This window comes from Adiantum capillus-veneris, chromosome 4 (genome assembly GCF_014529385.1).
Source record: "Adiantum capillus-veneris isolate H3 chromosome 4, ASM1452938v2, whole genome shotgun sequence".
NCBI lineage: Eukaryota > Viridiplantae > Streptophyta > Polypodiopsida > Polypodiales > Pteridaceae > Adiantum > Adiantum capillus-veneris.
This window is the reverse complement of record NC_140934.1, coordinates 56,413,960-56,441,618: the sequence shown is the minus strand read 5'-3', so window position 1 is coordinate 56,441,618 and position 27,659 is coordinate 56,413,960. Positions and strand designations below refer to the sequence as shown.

At 45.6% G+C, this 27,659-nt stretch overlaps 1 protein-coding gene across 4 annotated transcripts in view; it reads left to right on the top strand.

Moving 5' to 3' along the window:
- The window catches only part of LOC147459218 (protein root UVB sensitive 6-like), a 47,205-nt gene that overhangs the window by 7,562 nt on the left and 11,984 nt on the right, over positions 1-27,659 (top strand). For all 4 annotated transcript variants that reach the window (XM_086510523.1, XM_086510522.1, XM_086510524.1 and 1 more), the window contains 4 exons: positions 15,222-15,323; positions 15,424-15,496; positions 16,334-16,417; positions 16,507-16,571. In XM_086510523.1, coding sequence (XP_086366649.1) covers positions 15,222-15,323; positions 15,424-15,496; positions 16,334-16,417; positions 16,507-16,571 — 324 coding nt within the window. The remainder of the gene's footprint in view (positions 1-15,221; positions 15,324-15,423; positions 15,497-16,333; positions 16,418-16,506; positions 16,572-27,659) is intronic.

The window sequence follows — 27,659 nt, the reverse complement described above, 5'->3', positions numbered from 1 at the left end:
TGTAGCGGACCGCGGGATGGTCCATAAGCTCTTGCATGGTAGAGACTTGCTTGGAGAGACAATATTCCTGCAATGGTGATGGTAGTCCAATGGCGTAGTGCTCGCACTGGTCCTTTAAGGGAATGAACTTAAAGATGGACACCGGAAGGTACACATCGAGAAACCTTTGGTTCTAGTCGTCCATGGTTTCGGTGGCAAGCATTTTCAAGTTGCCCCACTTTGCCAAAATCCAGACTTCAAACATAGAAGTCATGTAACTACATGCAAAAACTGTCTTGAAAGCTTTCCAAGTCCTTGGAGCATGCCGTTGTGTCGCGATTGAACTCCACCATTGCATAGCATTATCTTTAAGAAATCATTTGCTCGAGAAATCTTGGATTCTTTTGTATAGTTCCCCAAAGCATAGGTGTTGTCAAATTGTTGTAGGAACTGCAATGCTTTCTTGCGATCTTTTACCCCGGAAAAAGTGAAAAATCTGACTGTTGTGCCACCATCTTTGAAATCTTTGGGTTGGTTAGGCGCATATCCCGGGTATGGATAATAAGGGTATCCATATGGGCTCCAACCATTGTAGCCTGGTAACGATGGCAGTGGCGGTGGTGGTGGAGGTGGGGGCAATGGCGGTGGCAAAGGCGGTTGCACTGGATCGGGGTCAGATGGCTGCACCATATTCCTGAAGACTCCCCCGATCGGAAGACGGCTAAGAAGATTGCCGGTTGGAAGCTCTCGTACTTTCTGGTGCCGGAGGAGGAGGTACCACCTGGGGCATCAGAGGGGATAGCATGTAGCTCAAAAATTGTTCAAAACTTTGCAGCATCGGAAGATTCTGCTGAGGATGCTGTGAAAGAATGTCGTGAAGCTCGTTGAGCAGAAACTGCAAATATTCTGCTGAATCCATGAATTCCAAGTCTTGGGTTCTTTATGTCTTATGCCCTGTAAGACATAGCGATGAAGACGGGAGCACGCCCGATGCGCGATGAAGTAAGGGTGGGAGTGGCTGATAAGTTCGGAGTCGGACGCCAAAGATACCTCAAATAAATTTTAGAAGTCGCCGAAGATACCTCACATAAATTCCAGAAGTCCGGTGTCGGAGGCCGAAGATACCTCAAATAAATTCCAGAAGTCTCTAGTTTGCTCTGTCTGCTCTTTTGTGGGACCGGTATGCTTTAAGAAAAGCACACGCTTGATGCTCTGATACCACTGTCACAAGACGGACACGACGTTGCCAATAGAAAAGAACAAACTGAACAAACTTTTAGCACTTTAATAACAACTGAACTAGAAGAGGAGAGAGATGACACGTGACACGGAGTGGCGGAATTCCACCCCAGAGAGTATTGGCCCCAAACCTTGGCGCCCCTTTCGGTATTTCTTTATATTGCATCAACACAGTACAAGCCGGTACTCCAGATTCTGCACCTTCTCCAAGAAGCATGCCAAAGAATGAGCCCTTAGCACATATTTAAAGGCCCTTGGCCTATGAAAAGCAGTTTACATGAAAAGCCTTCAAACTCAAAGCTTCTGGTCCCAAAAGCAATGCCAAAAGCTGCCAGCGTAATTTATGGAAATCTGTACAGCCTGCCACGTCATCAGCTAGTGTAATTTTCGAAAATCTGCAACGTCATTAGCAGCTACGCAATTTCTTGTGTGTGTGGGTCTTGCTTTATTTCCTTTATGTCACTTGGGGCCCTGTCGGACGGGGTCCCCATAAGCTGGTAGGACTTCTTCTTATGTTACTTGTTCTTCTTAGGGTTTAGGTCCCTCGGCCGGCTTTGACACGTCAGCAGTTTGTGACATCGAGGCCATTCGAGATTGGCCAGATTTGAAGAATATTCACGAAGTTCGAAGGTTTTTGGGTTTGTGTTCTTGTAGCTGAAGGAGGATGATTGGGTGCTTTCACGGTTTGAGAAGGCATGCCTACGAAAACAGAAGGGTAAGGAGTGACTTTTTCCAAAGTTGAGTATGCAATACTATGGCCCTTTTTAGATTCAGGAGAAGATAAATGATGTATTCTTCAAACTCAAGATACCAGATACTTGGAAGATTCTCTTGAGACCTTTTAAAGGTGAGGTGCTAGTGGACATGAAGCCAGAGGAGCAACCTGAGGTGGTAGAGACATAGGAGATTCTCATTCCAAAACAGATCCTGGCTCACAAAGAAAGGAAAGTGAAAGATAAGCTTACGCGTTGGTATTTAGTCAGGTTCCGGAATTATCCGGCTTTAGATGCGAAATAGAGGGAGGAGGAGGACCTAAGAGATACTCCTCAGATTTTAGAGCTTTACCTTGAAGCTTTTGGTTTTGGTTGGCTCTGTAGAAGTGCTTCTTCTTTGCATAAAACATATGGTTATCTGAGTCCGAACTGTCAGAGGATGACTCCTCTGTAGAGCTATCAAAAACTAGGCTATTGATTTCTTTGACTTTTTCTTGCCCTTTCCAAAGCTTTGCTTTTTGCCTTTTCTGTCCTCATCACTCGAGTTAGAAGAGCTAGAAGAACTGTCAGAAGAAGAACTGGGTAGTCCTTCAAAACGTACACGCTTCTTCCGCTTTCTTGCGGATGCAAAAGAAGATTGACGGCCCAAATAACCAGGGTAGTCAGTCCCCTTCTGGCGCTTTTTCAATTGCTTTTTGGATTGATTTTTTGTGTCCAAAAGCTGACTGATCTGGGTCTGAACCACCTCTTGAAGTTCTTGTTCTATAAACATCCTCAAAGAAGGAGGTTTCTTGAGTGCTGGTTTGATTGTCGGTTCGGTGGCTTTCTGCCACTGAGTGTGCACTTCAGCGATGGATTGCTGAGACAAAAAATTTGCAAACTGAGGGTCTTGCACAAATTTAATCATTGCACTTGTCAACCTGCTGTTGACGCTGCATCTCTTGAAGTTCATACTGAGTAGGCCGAGGTGGGCCATACTCTTCCTTTGTTAATTTGTTTAAATATTCTGCGTGATCGCCTCCCGCATCAGCAGATGCAGAAGAAGTTGATTGATTCTTTTCAAAATCCATAAATGTCGCGAAATAAGGGATCGAATTTCCTTGTAGAAGAGAAATCGGCCGTGCTCTGATACCATTAGTGGCTGATGTCTTTGTAGAAGTGCTTGATTGGTGGAGTTTGGTGCATGAGTACATAGAGTGAGTGTCACCGAAGACAATTTCTGTCCTTTGGCTGTTTTTGTAGGCGTAATCAAGGGTGATTACAATTCCTTCAAGACGTGTCACAAAGTGATGACGTGGCATGATCAACTGAAAGCGAAATAGCCTAGTGGACGAGAGAAACTGAACGGACTAACTTGAAGAACTTATGAAGCACCGGCCTTGGGGGCCTAAAACCCTAAAAGACAGAAGCTTGGCGTTGACATACTGACGTGGCAGATTGTACAAACTGCTGACGTGGCAAGATTGCACGGATTATCGGGTTTTACATTGTTGCGCTGACATGGCAAGACTGTACAGATTTTCGTAAATTATGATGGCAGTCTTTCCAACTTTCTTTTGGATATTCGATAGTTTGGGGTGCTGTGCTTTTGAAGCTGATGCTTTTGGGGCTCTGCTTTTTGGGCAACCCTTGTAAGTTTATAAGAGCCCTTGAGCCTCTCACTTTGCAAGGCATCTGGACACAGAGTCTGAGAGTAGAGGACCCTCGGGAGTTCTACCTGTGTGATCAATAATAAAAGAATACCGAAAGGGGCGCAAGTCTTTGGGACCAATGCTTTTGGGCGTGGAACTCCGTCGTGCCGTGTCGACTCTCTGTTTCTCTATAAAAGTTCAATGATTTTGAAGTTTCTATTCGTGTGTTGCTATTGATTTCTCGCTTAGAGTGTCCAAGCCTATAACATACACTGCGTTTGGAAGGCCCAAGGCCTATAAATTCATTGCTAGGGCCGGCCTTAGTCTGAGGCAGATTAGCTTGGGAGCGTTGCCGAGAAGAGGACCCTCGGACATTGTACTTTCTTAAGCATTAATATTAGAGAAATATAGAAAGGGACGCCAGTCTCTTTGTGCGTGGAACTATACGCCGTGCCGCGTCGTGTCTCTCTCAGTTTTGTTAAGTTCTTTCAATTTTTTTCCTATGTGTTGTGCTAGATTCTCGGCTTGGAGTGTCCAAGTCTGTTACAATCGGTGCTTCTCTCCGAACAATAGCAGGTGGAGAGAGGGCGGCAAAAAAATAGAGAGAGAGAGAGAGAGAGAGAGAGAGAGAGAGAGAGAGAGAGAGAGAGAGAGAGAGAGAGAGAGAGAGAGAGAGAGAGAGAGATTTTTAACGTTTATGTGAGGGCGAATTCGCATATGAGACAAATCAAGTTTACATGTGTGTATGTCTTTGGTCTATCAAAAAAGACAAAACAATCCAAACCGGTACAAAATAAGGATAAGGATAGAAACCGTGGTTTGTGATGGGATCTATGGGGGGGATGGAGCTCTAGTACTAGGGGTATGTGCATGTCTATATGCTCAGGTTGTACAACCATGCAAATGCATCAAGCTAGCTAGCTCCATTCTGTGTCAATAGGAGGGTGTAAAATATGGTGCATGGGAGGATTGTGAACAAGGGCTTCTGAAACCGGCCCGTAGGGCGGTAGGTGTTGGCTTTCACCCGAAATTCTTTACTTTATACACACACAGAGAGCACTTTGCAAAGAGAACCTGTAATGGGAATTAACACTTAATCACACACACAGCTCGGAAGCTAGAATGCTCCGAGCAGACGCCGACAACCTGTAGGCCCCAAAATTGGCGCCCCTTTCGGTATTTCTTTATTCTTTAGGAGGGTAAATTACAAGGTAAGGTCCTGGGAATCCTTCACGTGTATCCACCTAGATACCATTTGATTTGGCGAAATTTCGGCAGCATAACAGCCCCAAAACTTGCGCGAAACCAATTCCCCTGCTGGAACTCGCTTGCACTGTTGTATACCCTCTGATTCCTGTCCAAAAACAGTAAATTCAGCATGCTGTATTTACTGGTTTTTGCCCTGTTTTCAGCCCAAAACAGTCCCCTAACTGTCCTTTGCCAGTGGGGCACGATTCCCAATGATCCTGGCGTCCGTATGGCTGAAAAACAGTGAATTTACAACGCATACACAGTGCTGATTTTGCACCTGTACGGTGAGGTTATGACCCTCACCAGTGCCTGCTTTGGAGCAGCAGTTAGCTACCCCTGTTCCTGCTCAAGGAGGCTCTTGCCTCAGCACAAAAGCATGAACCCACACAACTGTACATCAGTCAAATGAGTAGCCCTCTTGTGGGGCATCACATAACTGCACGTAGGGGAGAGAGAGAGAGCAGTGTGTAGTGTGCAGGGCATCACTCCTAGCACCACACTGTACATGAGAGGGAAAGAAAGCACTCCATAGCTCTTAACCTGTGACAGGTTGCAAATGAGGCCTCTCCCAGCATAAAAATCAGCGCCCATTTTTCTGCAAGAGGCAAGTGCATGAAAAGTTGACACTTGGCGCATTTACAAGCATTTTCCCGTTTCGGGTTCGCCGCTTAAAAATATCCCAACCGACGCGTCAGTTGACTTCGCGGCAGAGTTATAAAGTGTTCCCCTAGTCATACCGGAGGTAATGACGCGAACACATTTCACGGCCCAAAATAGCAGTTCCCTAAATTTTAGGAGATGCTTCCGTTGGGCTCCCACTGGTCTTCTGACCATCTATCCTCATTGGGACCGCATCCAAAATTGCAATGTGGCCCAACTGTCGGATACTTTTTGTTGGTAGTCCCACCTTGACTTTACGCCTTAATTGAGTTCACTTCCTAGTATCCACCAACTTGCTAAGCGCGACGGGGGGACCTATATGATCTTGCTCTGAGCCTAGACATCCTCTTACCATACGAATTCCAGTGCCGACCACTTCCCGTCTGCGGGTGAATCTACCGTTCACATTGGCCATACAATGTCCGACCGTTTGCTACTTCAAAAAGAGGGTCTTAAACAAATAAAATAAACCCCATTGGAAAGAAACCAACAACCAAGGTTAGCAGTTGCCACATCTCTGTGACATGGTTAATAACTGCCACGTCCTCGTGACAGCTTCTCTGATGGATGCTGTCACAAGACAGGCACCACGTGCCAATACAAAAGGACGGATTTAATGTCTCAAACTGCTGACGTGTCAAAGCCCTGAAGAATGGAGCCAACTTGCAGATCCTGGCCGAGGGGCCTAAACCCTAAGAAGAACAAGTAACAGAAGAAGAAGTCCTACCAACTTATGGGAACCCCCCGATGGGGCCCCAGTGACATAAAGGAATTAAAATAAAGCAGAACCCACTCACACACACACGCGCAGCTGATGACGTGGCAGCAGTATGGACGCTCTGAAAACTACACTCACAGTGCTGACGTGGCAGGATGTACGGATTTTCGTGTCTTGCGCTGACATTGAGACGTGGCAGGCTGTACGGATTTCCGTAAATTACGCTGGCAGCTTTTGGGCATTGCTTTTGGACCAAATGCTTTGGAGTTTGAAGGCTTTTCATGTAAAACTGCTTTTGGGGCCAAATATGAGGCCATGGGCTCATTCTCTGGCATGCTTCCTGGAGAAGGTGCAGAGTTTGGAGTACAAGCTTGTACTGAGTTGATGCAATATAAAGAAATACCGAAAGGGGCGCCAAGGTTTGGGGCCAATATTCTTTGGGGTGAATTCTACCACTCCGTGTTGCGTGTCGTCTCTCCCTTTCAGTTCAATTGTTATTGAAGTGTTAAAAGTTTGTTCAATCTGTTCTTTTCTATTGGAACGGATAGTGGTATTAGAGCATAAGGCGTGTGCTTTTTTGAAAGCATACCGGTCCTACCAAAGAGCAGATAGAGCAAACCGGCGCTTCCAAAAGTCTATTGGAATCTTATTTGAAGTATCTTCGGGTCCCGACCCCGGACTTATTAGCCACTCCCACCCTTACTTCATCGCGCATCGAACGCGCTCTCGTCCTCATCGCTTTGTCTTACAGGGCATAAAGCCATAAAGAACCCAAGACAGCGTTCATGGATTCATTAGAATATTTGCAGTTTCTTCTCGATGAGCTTCTTTCGCAGCATCCCCAACAGAATATTCCGATGCTGCAAAGTTTTCAACAATTTTTGAATTACATGTTACCCCCGTTGATGCCTCAGGTGGTATCTCCTCCTCCGGCACCAAAAAGTACGAGGGCTTCCAGTTGGCAACCTTCCCAATCGTCTATTCCGATCGGGGGAGTCTTCAGGAATATGGTGCAGCCATCTGACCCAGATCCAGTGCAACCGCCTTTGCCACCAACGTTGCCCTCACCTTCCCCACCTCTTATCGCCACCAAGCTACAATGGTTGGAGCCCATATGGATACCCTTATTATCCATACACGGGATATGCGCATAACCAACCCAAAAATTTCAAGGATGGCGGAACGACAGTCAAATTTTTCACTTTTTCCGGGGTGAAAGATCAAAAGAAAGCATTGCAGTTCCTACAGCAATTCTACAACATCTATGCTTTGGGGAACTATATAGAAGAATCCAAGATTTCTCGAGGAGTAGGATTTCTTAAAGATAATGCTATGCAATGGTGGAGTTCAATCGCGACACAACCGCATGCTCCAAGGACTTGGCAAGCTTTCAAGACAGTTTTTGCACGCAGTTACATGACTTCGATTTTGGAAGAGTGGGCAACTTAAAAATGCTTGCCACTGAAACCATGGAGGACTATAACCAAAGGTTTCTCGATGTGTACCTTCTGGTGTCCCTTCTTTAGGATTGTTCCCTTAGAGGCCCAATGCGGGCGATACACCATTGGACTATCATCACCATTGTAGGAATATTCTCTCTAAAACCGACCCGTGGGGCGGTAGGCTTTGGCTTTCACCCAAGATTCTTTACTTTACTTTATAGAGAGAGAGAGAGAGAGAGAGAGAGAGAGAGAGAGAGAGAGAGAGAGAGAGAGAGAGAGAGAGAGAGAGAGAGAGAGAGAGTACTTTGCAATAGGAACCTGCGAGACGGGAATTAACACTTAAGTACACACACTGCCCGGAAGCTAGATTGCCCCGAGCAGACGCCGACAGCCTGTAGGCCCCAAAATTGGCGCCCCTTTTGGTATTTCTTTATAGGGTAAATTACGAAGTAGAGTCTTGGGAATTCTTTACTTGTATCCAGCTAGATACCACCTGTTTTGGCCAAATTTTGGCAGCATAACAGCCCCAAAACTTGCGCGAAACCAATTCCCCTGCTGGAAATCACTTCCATTGGCATAAACCCTTTGATTCCTGCCCAAAAACAGTAAATTCAGCATGCTGTATTTATTGGTTTTTGCCCTGTTTTTAGCCCTAAACAGTCCCCGAACTGTCCTCTGTCAGTGGGGCACTGTTCCCAATGGTTCTGGAGTCCGTATGGCTGAAAAACAGTCAAATTACAGCACATACACATTGCTGAAATTGCACCTGTTTGGTGGAGGTTATGACCCTCATCGGTGCTTGCTTTTGGAGTAGCAGTTAGCTACTCCTGTTCCTGCTCGAGGAGGCTCTTGCCTCAGCACAAAAGCATGAAACCACACAGCTGTACATCAATCAAATGAAGAGCCCTCTTGTGGGGCATCACATAACTGCACGTAGGGGGGAGAGAGAGAGAGCAGTGTGTAGTGTGCAGGGCATCACTCCTAGCACCACACTATACATAGAGTGGAAAGAAAGCACTCCATAGCTCTTAACCTGTGACAAAAACTGAAAAATGAGCCCTCCCAGCTACAAATTCAGCGCCACTTCTTCATGCAAGAGGAAAGTGCACAGAAATGTGCCACTTGGCGCGATTACAAGCATTTTCCCGTTTCGGGGTTGCCGCCTAAAAATCTCCCGATTGGTTGCCTAGTTGACTTCGCGGCAGAGTTGTAAAATGTTCCCCTTGTCATTCTGGAGGGAATGACGCGAACACATTTCACGGTCCAAAATAACAGTTCCCTAATTTTTAGGAGATGCTTCCGTTGGGCTCCTACTTGTCTTCTGACCATCTATCCTCATTGGGACGGCATCCAAAAATGCAATGCGGCCCAACTGTTGGATACTTTCTGTTGGTGATCCCACCTTGACTTTGTGCCTTTATTGAGTTTACTTCCTAGTATCCACCAACTTGCTAAGTGCAACGGGGGGACCTACGTGATCTTGTACTGAGCCTAGACATCCTCTTACTATACGAATTCTAGTGCCGACCAACTTCCCGTCTGCGGGTGAAACTACCGTCACATTGGCCATACAATGTCCGACCATTTGCAACTTCAAAAAGAGGGTCTCAAAAATAAAACAAAAATGATTGGAAAGAAACCAATAACTAAGGTTAGCAGTTGCCACGTCCTCGTGACATAGTTAACAGTTGCCACGTCCTCATAACACTCTCCATTCAAGTTTCCACCATGCAAGGGCTTATGGACCATGCCGCGGTTGGCTACAAACTAATGAAGGGAAAGCTAGAGTTTACCACAAAACAACCTCCGGCCACTAACCACAACTCTCGGCAACAACGAACAAATTCTCGAGTCTCGTGAAAACCAACCGAAAGGCCTCGTTTAACGCCTCAACAATGCGACACCTTACTACAAGAAGGCCGATGCTTGGATGCTTTCAAAGATGGCATAAACATTCTAGCTGTCCCCATCGCACTGATAGACTAGCGGAGCCAACGCCCGCACCAACGGTTGACAGAACCCCAGTGCCACCTCCTGCTAAGAGAACTAGATTTGCTATTGGACTAGTTTCTGATATTTATGGCATACACCTTGAGAGTGCAAATGACTTGTGTCGAGCATATGACAAAGTCAATGGCTTCAAAGCCCTTATTTTCTTTGACCCCGGAGCTACAGAGAACTTCATCCATCTAAAATTCTTAAAGCGGATGCACTTTGATTATGATGTAGAGAGTGGAGAAATTGAAGCTGAGCTAGCCATAGGGCAAACTCAGAAAGTGGTACCGCTTATTGGTGCTCTTCCATTGACTATCCAAGATTATCATGGAAAAGCTGATTTCGACATCATGGAGTTGGGCAATTGCGACGTTCTCTTGGGTATGCCTTGGCATGACAAGAATGATGCGACTCTCCAGGTTCGGAACCGAACCATCACCATGATGCAGAAGGACAAGCTAGTCGTCCTCAAAGTTCGGTTGTTCGAACAAAATCTCGAATGAACTCTCTACTTGTTTTTCTTCATAGCTAGAAAGTATTGTTTGAAAATTTGTTTGAAATGGATGGTATCTATTTTGAACTTGTCTTGGTGCCGATTCGAAATGTTTGACTCTGGTTTTAATATTGGTTTCAATGATTGGTGATTTTACTCCCGGGTGGAGTAGTGAGAAATGTTGTTTTGGTATTGTTTGAACCTCCTAATGACGTAGACGGGATGTCTGGGGAGCGTTTGGTTGTATGTTTGAAAAATATTATTGTTGTTACTCTTGGCCCGGACTTGGATGGTTATGCGGGAGGAGTATTAAGAAGTCTGAGCAGTGGTTACTCTCTGCAGCTCCAAACGACGCAGGCTGCGGTCTGGGGGGCGTTTGGTTGTAAAAGGCCTCTATATCTCTTGGCCCGGACCTTTTTAGGTTATGCGGGAGGAGTGATGAGGGAGTCGTTGAATATCCCCCGGCTTGGACCTTGTTAGGTTATGCGGGAGGAGTATTGAGATATGTTGTACTTGCGGACGATTACTTTCTTTCAAGAAGGGGGGATGTCACAAACTGCTGATGTGTCAAAGCCCTGAAGAATGGAGCCAACTTGCAGATCATGGCCGAGGGGCCTAAACCCTAAGAACAAGTAACAGAAAAAGAAGTCCTACCAACTTATGGGGACCCCGTCCGATGGGGCCCCAGTGACATAAAGGAATTAAAATAAAGCAGAACCCACCCACACACAAGCGCCTAGCTGATGACGTGGCAACAGTACGGACGCTCCGGAAATTACACTAACAGTGTTGACGTGGCAAGTCGTACGGATTTTCACGTTTTGCGCTGACATGCTGATGTGGCAGGCTGTACGGATTTCCATAAATTACGCTGGCAGCTTTTGGGCATTGCTTTTGGACTAGATGCTTTTGAGTTTGAAGCTTTTCATGTAAAACTGCTTTTGGGGCCTAGGGCCTTTAACTATGAGGCCATTGGCTCATTCTCTGGCATGCTTCTTGGAGAAGGTGCAGAGTCTGGGGTATCGACTTGTACTGAGTTGATGCAATATAAAGAAATACCGAAAGGGGCGCCAAGGTTTGGGGCCAATACTCTCTGGTGTGGAATTCCGTCACTCCGTGTCGCGTGTGGTCTCTCCCTTTCAGCCAATTGTTATTGAAGTGTTAAAAGTCTGTTCAGTCTGTTCTTTTCTATTGACACGTGGTCCCTGTCTTGTGACAGTGAACAAACTTTTAGCACTTCAATAACAACTGAACTGAAAGAAAGAGATCACACGCGACAAGGAGTGGCGGAATTCCACCCCAGAGAATACTGGCCCAAACCTTGGTATCCCTTTTGGTATTTCTTTATATTACTTGAACTCAATACAATGGTGGTACTCGCGCTCTGCATCTTCTTACCGAAGCGTGCCAGAGAATGAGCCCTTTGCACATATTTAAAGGCCCTTGGCCTCAAAAGCAATTACATGAAAAGTAGTAAACTCAAAAGCATCTGGTCCAAAAGCAGGTGCTCAAAAGCTGCAAACGTAAATCACGGAAATCCGATAAGCTGCCACGTTAGCAAGCCAATGCAAAAAGTGGAAATCTGTGCAGGTTGCCATGTCATTAGTCAGCGTGAGATCCGGAGATCCGTACTGGCTGCCACGTCATCAGTTTTTACATTTTTTTTTTTTGGGGGGGGGGGGGGGGGGGGGGGGGTGGGGTGTGTGTGTGTGTGTGTGGGTCTAGCTTTATTTTAATGCCTTTATGTCCTTTGGGCCCCATCGACAGTGTCCCAAAAGTTGGTGGAACTTTTACTTCTTCTATTGCTTCTTTTTAGGGTTTAGGACCCTCTGCCAGGATTTGAAGGTTGGTCCATTCTTCAGTGGCTTGACATGTCAACAATTTGTGACAAACGCAGCTGGGTGAGCCATCATGTGGGCTCGTCTCTCCTCACCAGCTCGACGCTGTCGGGTTTAAAAACCAATGCTTACATATCACTCCCTTGGCGTCCCTGGATGCAATGTAGACATAGACTCCCTCGTGAGGAAGCATCTGCTTTCTTTGAAAGCACTCAAAAAACATCTTGCTTTTCTTCAAAGATTCTCAAAACCCATCTTCATTCATGTGCTTGCATCTTTACGCGTAATTCTTACCAAGTTCGGATTTCCTCCTTAGACCACGGAGTATTCCCTTTTCTGATGCTACCATCACCTCGTGCATCTTGGGACGCATCGGGTGCCTACTTAATGCATGCTTGCATACATGCATGTATATACTGTACAATGTACACATATACTTACATGCATGTATACATTATACGTACACAATCCTAAAGACATGCATGTATACACTCATGTACGTGTATTTCTGTGTGCATATACATATCAACCAACATGTAAAGTACTCAATACTGCTATGGTATCTATCATATAGTATGGGAAGATTGATAAATACGTATTTGGAATGTAACCTTGGCCTCCAACGAATTGGTCGTACTCAAAGTTCATCTTCTTGAGGAACTCTGGGTGGATGAAGTTTTTGGTGGGACTTAGATCGAAAAAGTTAAGGGCTTTGTGGCCACAAATCTTTCCATAGGCTTTGCATAATTTTTTTGAAGCATCACGTACAGAAATTGCATAAATATCTAGTACATGTCCCAATGAGGGTCTAGCTTTCTTGGTGGGAGGTTGCTCTGGAGGCTTATCACCTTTGTGGGGGTAGACATAGGAAGTGTGCCTTGTCTGGAAACATTCGAAGCACCTACTTCCTTGTTGCAGAGTTTCACGTTGGCGGGTAGTCAAGCAAAGGTCAGCTGGTTGCCTTTCCCCTTAGGTGCAGAGAATGCCCATATCAATTTGAGATAGATGGCTGCTATTTTGCAATGAGTTGCCAGTAAGGCTAAGATGCGAGAGAGCACTAGGCCTGCCTACTACCTCTACTTCTTGCTTTTCTTAAATGATCATCTTGGTGCAAGTAACTATCTAGTCTACCCCTGACTGAATTGTTTAGGTTTCTTCAACTTAAAAGAAATCTTTGTAAAACACAGTTAACTGTGCCAAGTGTACTCGAGTTCGATCCGCACGAAATGTATCTCCAAAGACAAATTGGGTGAGACATGCACATGCTTGCTTGAACACATCGTGCTCCGCGATTGCCTTTGTTATGTGACCCTGAACTCATACTGCTAGTTTGCTAACTTATGCAGTCTGTTGTAGGGGTTCTAATGAATATGTTCGAGGATGCAGGTCCTATGAACATGTTGACAAAGGTGCGAGTATAGAATCCCGAGGCTTATGAAGTCTGTGGCTTTGTGGTGTAGTAGCATGTCCACGCTGCATACAGTGCCCACGTGAATGGGACAGGACCAGTGGTGTTTTGGGAGGTGTACTGACTGTCCAACATGGAGGGAGGACATGCGAACGATTATGTAGACTATGGCTGTGGGATGTAGTAGCTTGCCCACGTTGCATACCGTTCCCTCGTGAACGGGACAGGACCAGTGCTGTTTTGGGAAGTGTACTGGCTGTTGACTGTCATGTGCACATCTAACCCTATGTGCATTTGGACAAGCTACTTCAGGTCCAGGGTTCATGTCATCTTAGGAAGTGTTATGGCACCTTTGTGAGCTTGTGCGCATGCCGTGCATGTCCAGGCACTTAGAGTAGTTGCATATCCCCTGGTTGCACACAACATATCATCAGAATTACAATCAATAGCCATCATGAGCATTTTACAGTGCACAGAGCCCATTTTCCCTATTTTAGCCATTTTTCACTTATTATTAATAAGTGACTTTGTTGGGAAACGGGGTAGGGCAATTTTGCTAAGTTGATATATAAGAAACCTAGCGCTAGCACTTTATGGCAAAAGAGGCAGAGGAAGTACCACACTTGCAGTGAGCGTTTTTCAGCCATCAAGACCACATCAGCGCTTTTTGCATCAAATCAGTCCTAGCGTTTTTGCAACTTGCAGATCAGTCTAGCGTTTTGCAGATTCCCGGCGACAGAGCAGCCCACAGCATCAACTGTTAGGATGATCAGTTAGACTCCGCAAGTACTGACCTAAACCCCGTAGATCTCACCTTCCTGCAGGCAGATCCTCGCCGTGTGGTCAGATCAGCTAGCGTTTTCAGTTTCAGCCCGCTGTTTGCAGATTTCAGCATCTGTGTTTTCAGCGCATCGTCGTCGCATTGTCGTCATCGCCGTCCTCGCCGACACAGTGTCAGAATTCAGCAGATACCAGATTTGCAGATTTTAGCCCCTACCGTTTTCAGATTTCAGCCCGTTTCGTCGCCGTCATCATTGTCGTTGACATCATCTAGACCATTGTACCAGATTTGTGCAATCAATAGCATAGACCTCTCTCGCCATAGAGAGTGGGGCCCTTGGAGGAGGGTTTGACAACATTCTGGTGTCGTATTCTTCTCTCTCTTTCTCTCAGTCTCAGCACCTTCATTCACAGTGTCTATCGGCTTTGTTTGTGATCATTGCACACTCTCACTAAAGGAGCAGAAGGCTCTCCCTTCTGTAGTAAAAGGAACCCTTGAGCACAGTTCGGAGCACTCATCTTGAGCAAAGTTAAACATTCACTTCCGTTGCACCTTACATTGACATAGAGGGGTTGACAACAAAGATTCTATATCTATCATCAATTTCTCTCGCAAGCGAGAAGTGAGGTGGAACAATTTCTACATTCGACTTTTGATTGTGTGTGTTGGCTCTAACACTTTGACCAGTGATCAATTAGAGGCACTATTGCACCATGTGATAAGTTTGGAATGGAATGGTTGGTATGCCCCAAATTGCAATGTATGCCATCAAAGATCAGCGCGGTCTGGATGTGATTGCTAAATATGTTACAATGATCATGATTTTGTATCTGAGAGCCTCGAAGGAAATGTGATTGATCAGTGTTGCAGTTATTTGTAAATTCTCTCAAGTACCAGCCTTGTAAGCAACTGGCACCTTAAAAATATAGGGATGTAACTTGAAACGTGGTAATAATGTGATAGGGATGTTATAGAGGCGTGTCTAAAGACGTAGTAATCTGTTAGATGGTTGTTTTTGCGTGAAATTTTTTCGGCTACCTTTTTATGTTGCCCTCACGTTTTTTGTTTATCAGCTAGGAACAGGCTTAGGCATTTACATCTCGAAAAGAAATCCGTCTTTGATGGCTACATTCTTGGTAATGTCATGCGGGTATCTATGCTGTTCATACCAAGAGGTACACTTCTTTTCCCAAAGAGGAGTGATATATTTTTCCTTTAAAAGCCTCTCAATGCACAGGATTGCCAAGATGTCTTCTTGTTTATCATTTTGTTCAGATCAAATCAGTGGTGCTTCCTACTTTGAATAGAGCTAGGTTTGGGGTTGTGGTTCAGTCATTTCTTGATACAGGTTTGCTTTTCTTTATTGGTCAAGAGTTCTTTTAGTTTATTCTCTCAATGTGTGCTGATTACAGCATGCCATTTGTATGCTATTATGTATTCAAATGACACCATGGACGTATTTTTCCTGTTTTGTGATGAGCTTGTTATGTGTATGATAAAATTATTCTTTGCAGTCCAGACAGTGTGTCCTTATGGCTGTGCAATGTTGTCAACTTGGTCTGTGTGTAGAAAATCTCCATGTTGATTCCCAGGAAATGGACTTTGATCCATTGATTGGAGTCTTTTTTTCTTCATAGTGGAGGTCTTTATCTGGCTTGACTTATCATTCATTCATCGATCCGTGATGTATATGCTTGCTAACTTGTGGTCTTTAGATATAGTATCTCTCAATAAGAAGTGTTTTAAAAATCGACTTAGTTATTGCCTTTGTAGCTATTTAGCCTGGGTTTTGTGAAATTTGGCAAGCTTGGTTTTAATAAGGCTGTGGTGATCCTTTTATTCGTGGCACTCCGTCTTTTCAAGGTATACTGAATATCAATTTCAGGCTCTTTTGGGACAGGAATTGGGTGAAAAGTATCCAGTTTTTTTTCAGACCCAGTTCTATTCAAATGCTTGCTTAGACTCTGTGTTTTTTCTTTTTATTGGGTCTGCCGTCAATTACATAAAAGCTGAGTAATTTATGATGCTTTCCTATGGTCGTGACAATCATTCATGCTACTCTCGTTTGACTCCAATGACCTATTCAAACATGATACGTTTAAGTTTTTGCTTAATTTTGTCAGAAGCTTTCCATTTTGTGCTACAAACATGAGAATGTTTCTAAAGATGAGGGTGGTTTCTGCAGGACAAGTTCCATCAATATCCGAAGGCAATAAGCAGGAGAGTATCTTTTTGTTTCCCTGGGCTAAAAACAAGCCAGTTGTCCTTGGTAAATGGATTTGTTATCCCTAATCTGTGGTAAAGCCTGCTTTGAATTGATATGGTTTATTGACAAGGTGATTGTTTACAATCTTGTAGGGGCACGGGTAAATGAAGCTTTTGAGAGTCCAAACAAGTTTTTAGACCTCTTGCCCCTGTTCAAGGTTTGGTAGTTTTTCATGATGTGCAACACAGGTTGCATATATCTTATCTTGAGGCTTTTGGATTCTTTTGGAGCACTGGGAATTTGTGTGGGGCTAGTGGCTAATAGTGGTATTATTGCATGTTTTGTCATTGTAGTTTTGGGAATGTGTTGTTTCTTTTCTTTGATTGTTTTTTTGTAGGATTTAACGCTTGGGTTCAGTATTTGTATACGTTTATCAATGTTCAATTTTGTAGTATGAGAATGTCTATTAATAAAGTTTACTTCTGAAGTAAAGGGATTTTCTGGTTCATAGTGTTGTTGCATCTAAACCAGGAAATTCCTTAACTTATGAGCTCCCATGCTAGAAATTTGTGCATTGACCAAGCAGATAAATACCAAGTGTTTGGCATATAAAGAGATGCGTTTATGATGTATTTCCCCTACTTGATGGTGAAATATTCTCACATTAGTGTCCGGTTGTCATGAACTGAGGGTCCATCACTCCTTTGCTTTATCCCTTAAAACCAACATCATGAAACCCTTGTTCTAAGATATGAAATACAGTTTTCTATGGTGGATGTTTGAGATGGTCTCGCTTGAAGCCATGCTAATTATTGGCTTCTTTATCAGAGCATTGCTTGGATTATGACAATATGCAGCTTTCCATGTCGTTCCCGTTGCACGATTGGCAGAGATCGCGGAAAACGGGGTAGTTGACTCTTGGGAGTATTCAAAGTGGATACGCCTGCAAGGGAGACTACAACATCAAGGTACTATCGACGAAGCTGACCCGGATTTTGAGTCCGCGCCTTCGTCCCCGAACAAAATGAGTCACGCAGACGAAGACTCGTTTCACGGAGGAGGGAGTTCCCCCCCCCCCCCCCCCCCCCCCCCCCCCCCCAAGGATGATAGAGTGGGCCGCTTGGAGTCCCTCATGGAGCACCAAGCCACACTCATGCAACAACTCATACAGGTCAATCTAATGAACGCCCAAACGGTTCAAAGTAACCCGGCCGGCCAATATAGGAAAATGACATATAGGCACTTCAGGAATCCCCCCGAGTGGAAGTGATGGAATGGGGAGCTTGAAGCGACTCCTTGTTAGTTGAAAAATGGATCCGTGATTCTGAAAGCTTCTTCCGAAACAGCGGGATGGAAGAAGATCAATGGCGCTACGTAGTTTCCCACTTTCTAGAAGGTGACGTTTATAACTGGTTCCTCTTGGAGGAAAGGAAAAATCCCTACTTCACGTGGACCCGTCTCAAGGCTGAGATGCGGGACTACTTCGTACCTAAGAATGAAGATTTCAGACACCTGGACGAATGGAGAGTCATGGCCCAGGGTGAAAGCAAGCTGCAGGAGTATGTGTCCAAATACAGACAGATCATGCTAAAAATTGAGCAAATGACTTGGGAGAGAGTGAGGCTCCATGGTTTCCTATATGGGCTTAAGGATTGGGCCCGTAGAGAAATCGAAAAGCAAAATCCAACTGACTACATGTCAGCCCTAACCATGGCTGAAAGACTTGTGGACTCTGACTTACATCGGAAAGGGGCCACCAACCCAAAGACTACTGGGGGAAGTGGAACCAGCACTGCAAATTCAAACAGAAATCAGGCTTCAGCTGGCTCTTAGAGAAATGAGCCCACGAGAAGCACAACGAATCAAAACCGACCATATGTAGTAACAATCCAAGCAGCAGTAGCGGCTCATCAGCTAGGAGGAATTTTTTAGTAAACCAACGAGGAGGGGCTGTCCAACGAACCCTGCCTTGGAGAGCCCCGCCCCGAGACTGTCGTCACTGTGGGGGTTCTCATTGGGATTATGAATGCCCCAAGGTTGGCTCACAATCACGAGCTCCGCTTGGGCTAATGAAACCAATGCGGACAGAGCAGGAACGTCTCAAGTACAGATCACAGACATCATGGAGCAAGAAGCAGAAAGCGGGCCGAAAGAGCCGACCGAAGGAACAATTCGTGTAGGAGCCATCAAAGCTTCCCTACACTGCCTATCAGCACGCATAAAACCCATTCCCAACATGTATGCCAAAACAATGATCAACGGTCAGTCACAACTAGCAATGCTCGACTCTGGAGCAAGTCACAATTTTATCTCACCGTCATGCGCCAATCGCTTGGGGGTGAAAACCTCCAAGCCAGGAGGAGGACGAAGCATCTCATAGGCTATGTCCAAGGTGAAGATTCGAACTTGGCTATGGCATTCGATGTGACTGTTCAAGTAGGCGAATGGCGAGCAAGATTGGATTTCATCGTCGTGCCCATGGACTCCTACGACATGATGTTCGGCCTGGCCTGGTATGATTCCTGTGTAATGGGGTTGTATGCCAAGGGCATGAATCAACTTATGCTGGATATGAATGGGAAAGGGGTGATAGTCCCGATCCTTCGACCCGTGGACACGCCTCCGACCCGCAAGCCTCCTCAAGCAAAATCTCCTCCTGCGACGAAGCCTTACATACCGCTCCCAGCCCGAGGACAGGTCAATGCGGCCCAGTCTAATCTGAGCCGCTTGACATCAGGACCAACTAAAGCAGAAAAGGGGAACACTTGTGTCAGCGGGGACGATCTGGTCCCGGACTCGCTGTGGATCTCCCCAAAGCAAGCCGAAAAAGCTCTCAAACAGGGAGCTCAAATTCATTGCTGTGTAATGAAAGTGGCCCTGGCCGGCTCAGAAGAAGAATGCACGATAGGGGATAGCCGCATTATCAAAGCGATTCAAAGCCGTGGTACCGCCTCAACTTCCACCCGGTCTCCCACCTAAGCGGGCAGTGGACCACAAAATAGAACTAATCTTTGGCCAGTCGCCTCCAACACGACCACCATACAGAATGGATGGCACGTAGCTACAAGAACTGAAAAAGCAACTGGGGGAGCTACTTGAAGCTGGATTCATCAGGCCCAGTAAGTCGCCTTATGGAGCTCCAATACTCTTCGTAACAAAAAAGGATAGCTCTTCTAGGCTTTGTGTAGATTACAGGGCACTCAATAAAATCACTATCCGGAATCGATACCCTCTGCCACACATGGATGATTTGACAGATAGGTTGGCGGGGGCAAAGTTTTTCACTAAGATCAACTTGCGTTCTGGATATCACCAAATCAGGATTGCAGATGAGGATGTACACAAAACAGCCTTCAGATCCCGCTATGGAGCTCATGAATGGTTAGTGCTTAAGCCCCTTCAGCCTCACCAACGGAGTGGCCACCTTCTCAGTAGGTATGGATACAGACTCTGGTGACATGCTGGATGAATTTCTCATTGTGTACCTAGATGACCTACTGATCTATAGCAAGACTTACGAAGAGCACGTAGAACATGTTCGCCAAGTGCTCCGTAGGCTTAGAGAATGCAAGTGGTATGCAAAATTGGAAAAATGCGTCTTCGCAGTACAGGAAGTAGAATTCTTGGGCTTCTTGGCCACTACTGATAGGGTTCAAGTGGATAGATTGAGGCAGTAGTGAATTGGCCTGCTCCCCAAACTGTCACACAAGTGCGCGAGTTCGTGGGCTTTACCTAATACTGCAGGAAGTCTATCAAAGACTTTTAAAAAATATGGCTCCTATTACAGACACCCCCAGGGCTCGCTAGCATTCAAGTGGACAGAAGAAGCCCAACGAGCCTTTGAGCATATCAAACGAGTGATGTGCTCCCTTCCGGTACTCAAGCTCCCAGAGTTTGATAAACCATTTGAAATTCACACCGATGCGTCACGTATTGCTCTGGTAGGTGTGTTACTACAAGATGAGAGACCAGTGGCATATTACTTGAAAAAGTTTTTGGATCCTCAAAAGAGATGGGATATGCACGAGCAGGAAATGTATGTAATGGTGTACTGCCTGGATCAATGGTGACACTATGTGTTAGATAAGCATACGAAGGTATACACCGACAATGTATCATTGAAATACTTTCAGACTCAACCAAAGCTCTCGCACAAGCAAAGCCGATGGCAAGATCAGCTAGCAGAATATGATCTAGAGTTCATTCACAAACCAGGTAAGCAGAATGCGATGCCAGATGCTCTTAGCCGCATGCCTGAAGTCAATGCGATCAGCATAATAAGCAGCGAAGATGTTCTAGATAAGATTTGTGAGGCCAGTAAGACAGACCCCGTAGTATTACAGATGATGTAGATTTGGCGTCAAGGCAAAACCTCGGTGGGGCTGTTCGACTTGTGGGATGGGCTATGGTATGCTCACAACCACATTTATGTGCCAGATGATTCGGCATTGAAAGCCAAGTTACTTTGGGAGACCCACGACTGCAAAGTTCTAGGGTGCAGTGGGCAAAAGAGATCCTTCTACAAGCTAAGCCGTCACTTCTTCTGGCCAAAGATGCAAGAGGATGTGGTTGAAATACGTAAGAACTTGCCCTACTTGCCAACTAGTCAAAGCACAACGCATAAAGCCAGCAGGGCTGTTGATGTCTATGCCTACGTCGTCTCGACCTTGGGATGTAATCAGCATGGACTTTATAGTAGACCTACCAGAAAGTCACGGGTTAACAACCATCTTCGTGGTAGTGGACTATTTTTCAAAGCAAGCGCACTTCATTCCTGCTAAGCCACCGCTTACAGCTTACCAGACAGCTCGGCTCTTCTTCAAACATGTCTTCAAAAATCATGGATTGCCCCTTGCAATTGTGTCAGATGGCGACATGCGATTCTTGAGTGACATTTGGCGAGAATTGTTCAAGCTCTTGGGTACACAACTCAGGTTCTCGTCGGCCTATCATCCTCAAACAGATGGGCAGACTGAGCGAATCAATCAAGGCATTGAAGACTACATCCGTTGCTATGTACAAGCAGATCAAAAGAATTGGGCAGATTTCATGGAAGTTCTTGAGTTTCAATATAATAGTAGTGTTCACTCAGGAACGGGGTACACCCCTTTTGAACTGGCCACGGGTAAAGAAGTGATTACACCCATGGCTCTTGCTTCAGGCACCATGCATGCAGAGGATCAGGATGCTGAGCAGTTTTTGATGGCTTGGCACAAGCGCATGGATGTAGTTAGAAAACACTTAAGGACAACTATGTAGCTAAGCACAATGAAAAGGCACGAAGAGAGTTCTTTCAGAAGAGTGACTTAGTATTGGTCAGTGCACAGAACATTAATTTTCCAGAGAACTTAACTCCAAAGTTCAACCACCGCTACTATGGTCCATCTCGTGTTCTTCAGGACTTCAACAATGTCTCTTACAACTGGAGCTACCATCCAACGTCAGAATACACAATGTGTTTCACATCAGCTTACTCAAAAGATTCAGGTTGACAAGAAATTTGGCCGCCATGTACCCTTATTAGACAAAGGGGTAAATCCCTTTGAACTGGAGATCATCATCAAGCACCGCTTTGTGCACAAGGTCCCCGAGTTCTATGTAAAGTGGCGAGGGCGCCCTATGTCAGATTGCACTTGGGTGCTAGAAGACAGTCATTGCAATGGACAAGCAATTGTTATTCGGTACTACAATATATCAGAGCTCAAGCATAGGCCCAGGATATACGAGGCATCAAAAATGTACAGCAGAAATAACCAGTTGTAGGATGCATTAGTTTTCAGCAGTTATGCACCAGTTTTCAGCAATGTAGATATGCAGTATGCGACACCCTATGCAATGTAAGCAATGTGTGGTCAGTTGCCTCAGTCTTGACGAGGACGTTAAGTTCTTCAAGGAGGGGGAGAATGTTGGGATCCTCGTCGGGGGGGGGGGGAGTCTAGTTCCCGGCGGCCGACAGTCTTCCGCGTTCCGCGTGTGATCCTCCCTCCTACCTCAATGCAGGGGGGGACAGCGTCCCTCTTGCCCTTATACCTCAACAAGGGGGGGGGGGGGCAGCGCCCCTCTTGCTGGGAGGGACCCCGGGTCCCCGGTGCCCTGTTCGGTGAACCATCCCTCTCCGCGGCCATGCTCCCCGCGGGCCTCCGTGTGACAATTTTGGACCCGTCGCTCTCGTGAACCACCACGGCTCCGGGAGCCTCCGAAAGACATTTTACAAAGTAAGAGCCCCGTTTGCGCCGTGGTTGTGTCCACGGGGTCCCGTGGTCCAAATTGGCCCGGGAAGCGCCCGCGGCGCCGTTTCTGCGTTTTCTTGATTCTGAATCAGTTTTTGGAACCGCAGCTCTCGAGGGGGCCGACGGTGGACTTTTGGGTGGGATTTCTATCTCATTTTGCGGGGCTTGGGCGGTATGCTTGAGCGCCCCGAATTGTAACCCACTTATAAGGGAGTGGTTGTCACAAAACGGGAGCGTACACGAGCACTTAGAAATCTGAAAAATAAAATACTTTGCAAATGTGAGAGAAGGGAGAAGATCGACACAGTATTGGGGACCAGAAGATGGGCTGGTCCCCCCTCGTCAAGAGTATCTTTATTCAGGGAGAGTTCGTATACAAGCACAAGAACCGGAGAAAACCCCTCCGTTCTTTAGTCTTAGACCCGAAGGGTCGTTCCTTCCCGTGAGGGACTTAGGCACAAAGGCCGTACTTCTCGTGAGGGACTTAGACGCAAAGGTCGTACTTCCCGTGAGGGAGAATTCCTGCAAAACAACCACACAAAGCAACAACTCGCAATGCGTATCGACAAATTATACCTGTCGCTCCTCGCTCGGAAAAGCGACCTCCATACTCCGTCGTCACACTAACACTCGCAGATTCCTGTCGCCACACTTTGCTCCAAAACCTCAACGTTGGCACTTCTGCTACTCCTTGCGATGTAGAAAACTGTAACGCTAGCTGCCTTTTTATAGGCCCTTGCACCCGGCGGAAATAAGGCACAAAAACAAAAGCTCTGGCGCTTCTAGAGAGAGGAGAGAGAGGGATCGCTGTTTCAGCCTGTTTGTACCATGCTTTTGCGTAGGATTTTGGGGCCTCTGCTTTATTTTATTAATAAAGGGCTGCCCACTTAAAAGTGGGCGGCCAAACTTTAAAATAAAGTGTGAACTTGTTCAAACTTAAAAATCCACTCAGTGAGTTAAAATCGATGCTACACAAACACATTCCAGGCGTCCCCGGGTGCAGTACACGGGCACAGATGCAATGCAGACACAGATTCCTCGCGGGAAAGCATCTACCCTCCCGCGAATGTCCTGCTTTTCGTAAAAAACTTCTTTGAAGCCATCTTTATTCTTGTGCTTGCGTTCTTACGCGTATTGTTTTTACTAGCTCGGATTTCCTCCTTGACCTACGGAATGCCCCCTTCTGATGCACCCGTCACCCATCATGTGATGCATCAGGGACACCCGTATCCCGGTCTCTTCCACCGAACTTACGAAAACTCCTTCACGATGTTTTCCCGTCACCCATCAAATGACACATCAGAGTTGTCCGTTCCTGATGGCTTTTCCTGTAGCTACAATATTCCAACTTGTAATAGTTCTAGTGCGAATATTAAAATATCCTAATTTCATTAAAAGAAATTAATTCATAAAAACAAGAAAATAGTCCAATTAGCAACATCCCTCTTGCTTCTAAACAGTTGTCCTCAACTGTAGTGCTTGTACATATACCTCCAGTATCTCGGGATAAGCTGCTAATTCCTGCTCAGTCATCCACTGAGCATCTAAGTTCGAATAATTCTTAAACTTAACCAAATACTTCCGAGTTATCTTTCCGGACTTGAGGGGCCGCTCCTGATGACTTACTATCTGCTCCGGTTGGAGTATTTCTTCTGTTTCCTCAACTCAGGAGGTTCCTCAGCACTAGGCTGACTCGGAGGCGGTCCCACATACGGCCGGAGTAAACTGACATGGAAAGCATTATGGATCCTCCAATTAGGCGGTAGCTCTAATCGGAATGTGACATCATTCACTTGCTTAGTGATCTTAAACGGCCCATAATAACGGGTAGAAAGTTTTACCACCTTCCTCTTATGAGACACTTGTTTCTTAAGTCTTGCCTTCTCAAACTTGAGTAAGACTAACTGTCCGACTGTTAAGTCTAGATTCCTCCTGTGCTTGTCTGCAGCTTTCTTATGCTTTTCCTGAGAGCGTAGAATAGCTCTCCTAACTTGCCCGTAGGTTGTGTCCAAATCCCGGACAAATTCATCTGCTGCAAAGATCTTATCCTTAGTTAAAAGGATCGGTGGAAGCAAAGGTTTACCATAGAGAATCTCAAAAGGTGCTTTCCCCGTCGATGAGTGTATGGTATTGTTATACGCATACTCGACAAGGGGCAAATACTTCTCCCAGTCAGATTGCCGGTCTGACACATAAGCTTTTAACATATCCAATACTGTGGAATTGGCTATCTCACTTTGCCCGTCCGTTTGAGGATGGTAGGCAGACGAAAAATTCAACTTCGTACCAAGATTATCCATCAAGGCACGCCAAAAATTTCCTGTCATGCGAGGATCTCGATCACTCACAATAGACTTAGGCATTCCATGATGCTTAAAGATCTGTGCTAGAAAGACCCTAGCCATATGATCTGCTTTGATCGTTTTCTTGACTGGTATAAAGTGTGCTTGCTTGCTAAACCTGTCCACAATGGTCTAGATCGTGTCATTTCCAGTCTGAGTTCTAGGGAGGTCCATGATGAAGTCCACGGCAATACTTTCCCAAGGTTCATTAGGCGCAGGCAAAGGTTGTAGCAACCCAGGCGTCTTATGCCGATCATACTTCACTTTTTGGCAAACCAAGCATTCCCTGACATACTTATCAATGTATGCTTTAAGGATAGGCCAAAAGAAATATCTTTCCATTGCTAAGGTCGTAGGGAGAATACCCCGATGACCCGCATAAGGCGAAGCGTGTGCTTCATCCATGATCTTCTTTCTTAATGGTTTTGCAACACAAATGGCCTGATGGTGGTAGAGATAACCATCCCGAATGGAATAAGGGAACTCATTCTCTCCACGCTGTAGCTTTCCCCAGATGGTGGAGAAGTTTGGATCATTCAGATACAAATCCGGTAGTGATTCTAATTCTTGGTGATACACCGAAGTGATAGCGTTCACCCTTGGTTGCCGAGACAGTGCGTTTGCAACCACATTCTTACTCCCAACCGTGTGAAGGATCTGGAAGTGAAACATAGACAAAAAGTTTGCCCATCTCATCTACTTCTCAGATGGTTTCCTTTGCGTAAGAAAATACCGCAAACTCTGGTGATCAGTCTTGATCACAAAATCCGCTCCTAGAAGATAGTGCTTCCAGTTGGATAAGGCGTGAATCACAACTGTAAGTTCCTTTTCGTAGATTGATGCATGCAACTCTGCATCCTTAAGCCGTCTGCTTTCATAAGCCACTGCATGGCCTTCTTGGTTTAACACTGCTCCGATGCAATCACATGAAGCATCGCAGTGAATCTCAAATGGTTTCCTTAAGTCAGGCACTATCAAAATAGGTCCATGGCTTAGCAAGTACTTGAGCCGATCAAAAGCTCCTTGTTGTCTCGATCCCCATCTGAAAGGGATCTTCTTCTTTGTCAAATCATGAAGTGGTCCTGCTACATGGGCAAATCCTCGGACAAACCTTCGATAATACGAACATAATCCCAGGAAGCTACGTACATCATGTACCGTAGTGGGAATAGGCCAATCTTCTACCACTCGGATCTTGGCAGGATCCATACTCACTTGATTGTGAGAGACTATATGGCCGAGATAGTGTATCTCTGAGAGAAAGAACTCACTCTTCTTTTCATTCACATGCAACTCATGCTTTCGCAATTCTTGAAACACTAGGTCCAAGTGCTTCCGATGTTCCTCTTCTGACTTAGAGAAGATGAGTATGTCGTCAAAGAATACTCCCGTAAAAGCTTGATACGGGCTGAAAATGCGGTCCATCATGCGATTGAACGTCGCAGGAGCATTGGTCAAGCCGAAAGGCATGACCAAAAATTCATATAGTCCAAAGGTTGTGCGGAAAGTAGTCTTATGGGGGGCGACCCGTATCTGATGATACCCACTCTTTAAGTCTATGCGACTAAAGACACTTGCACCCTGCAACTTATCAATTATATCATCAATCCGAGGGATCGGAAAGCGATTCTTGACCGTGATCTTGTTTAAAGACCTATAGTCTATGCACATTCGAAATGTCTTTCTTCTGCACCAGTAGAACTGGAGAGCTGTAGGGTGAAGTACTTGGCCGTACTAACCCTTTCTCTAGAAGCTCGTTGACTTGCTTCAAAATTTCCTCTTGCTGAGCAAGACTCACCTGATAAGGGGGTTGATTGGGAGGCGAGCTACCCGGTATGAGATCTATGCGGTGATCTTCCGGGCGTACCGGAGGTAGTTCATTAGGGAGTGTTTCTGTGAAACAATCTTTGTACTTTTCGATAAATTGAAAACGCTTAATTTCCAAACTAGAGAGTGAATCCCCACTAGTTTTATCCTTCTCACGTGCAAACATCAAGTAAGCAGAAACACACTTCTTCATTTCTTTCTTAATGAAGATATGACTTACAATTGGGAACTACCAATCTCCTACGTCAGCATGAATCTTTATTTTCTTACCCCCATGATCAAAAGTGAGGGTCTTTTCCACATAATCGGGGACAGGTGTCATGTGGAAGTGCCATGGCATACCCAAGATGATATCACATCCCTCGATGGGTGCCATCAAGAATGATTCGCGGTCCTTGTACTCGCCAATCCGAAGATTGAGCTGTCCTTGCACGGGAGTTGCATTGGTTGTCAACCCCTCGAATGTCGATCCGGATAACCGGTGTGCCAAGCTGGGCCGGTGTGAGGCACAAACGTTCTGCAGTATCCAAGGAGATGAAGTTATCCGTGGATCCTGGATCATAAAGAATCAGTACTCGTTGGTTGTTCAAAGACCCCCAGCCCTTCAGAAGCTGACGCTTCCCTTTCTCCGTTTCTGTGTTTCCTTGAACATCTGGAATAGAGTTCGAGCTTGGTGGAGCGGGTTCCTTTCTTGCTTTATCTTGCCTCATAGGGGCGTGTTCTTGCCGTTGCTGCTTTAACAGGCAATCCGGTTTCATATGTCCTTTCTCGCCACAATAGAAGCATCTTCCTTCCTCTCTGAAGGTTTGAAGTTGAGTAGGAGAGAGATACTTAGTTCGCTTGCCATTGCCCTCTGGCTTCTTAGAATGATCATAGTCCCTAGATGGAGGACGTTTTCTTCCTTGG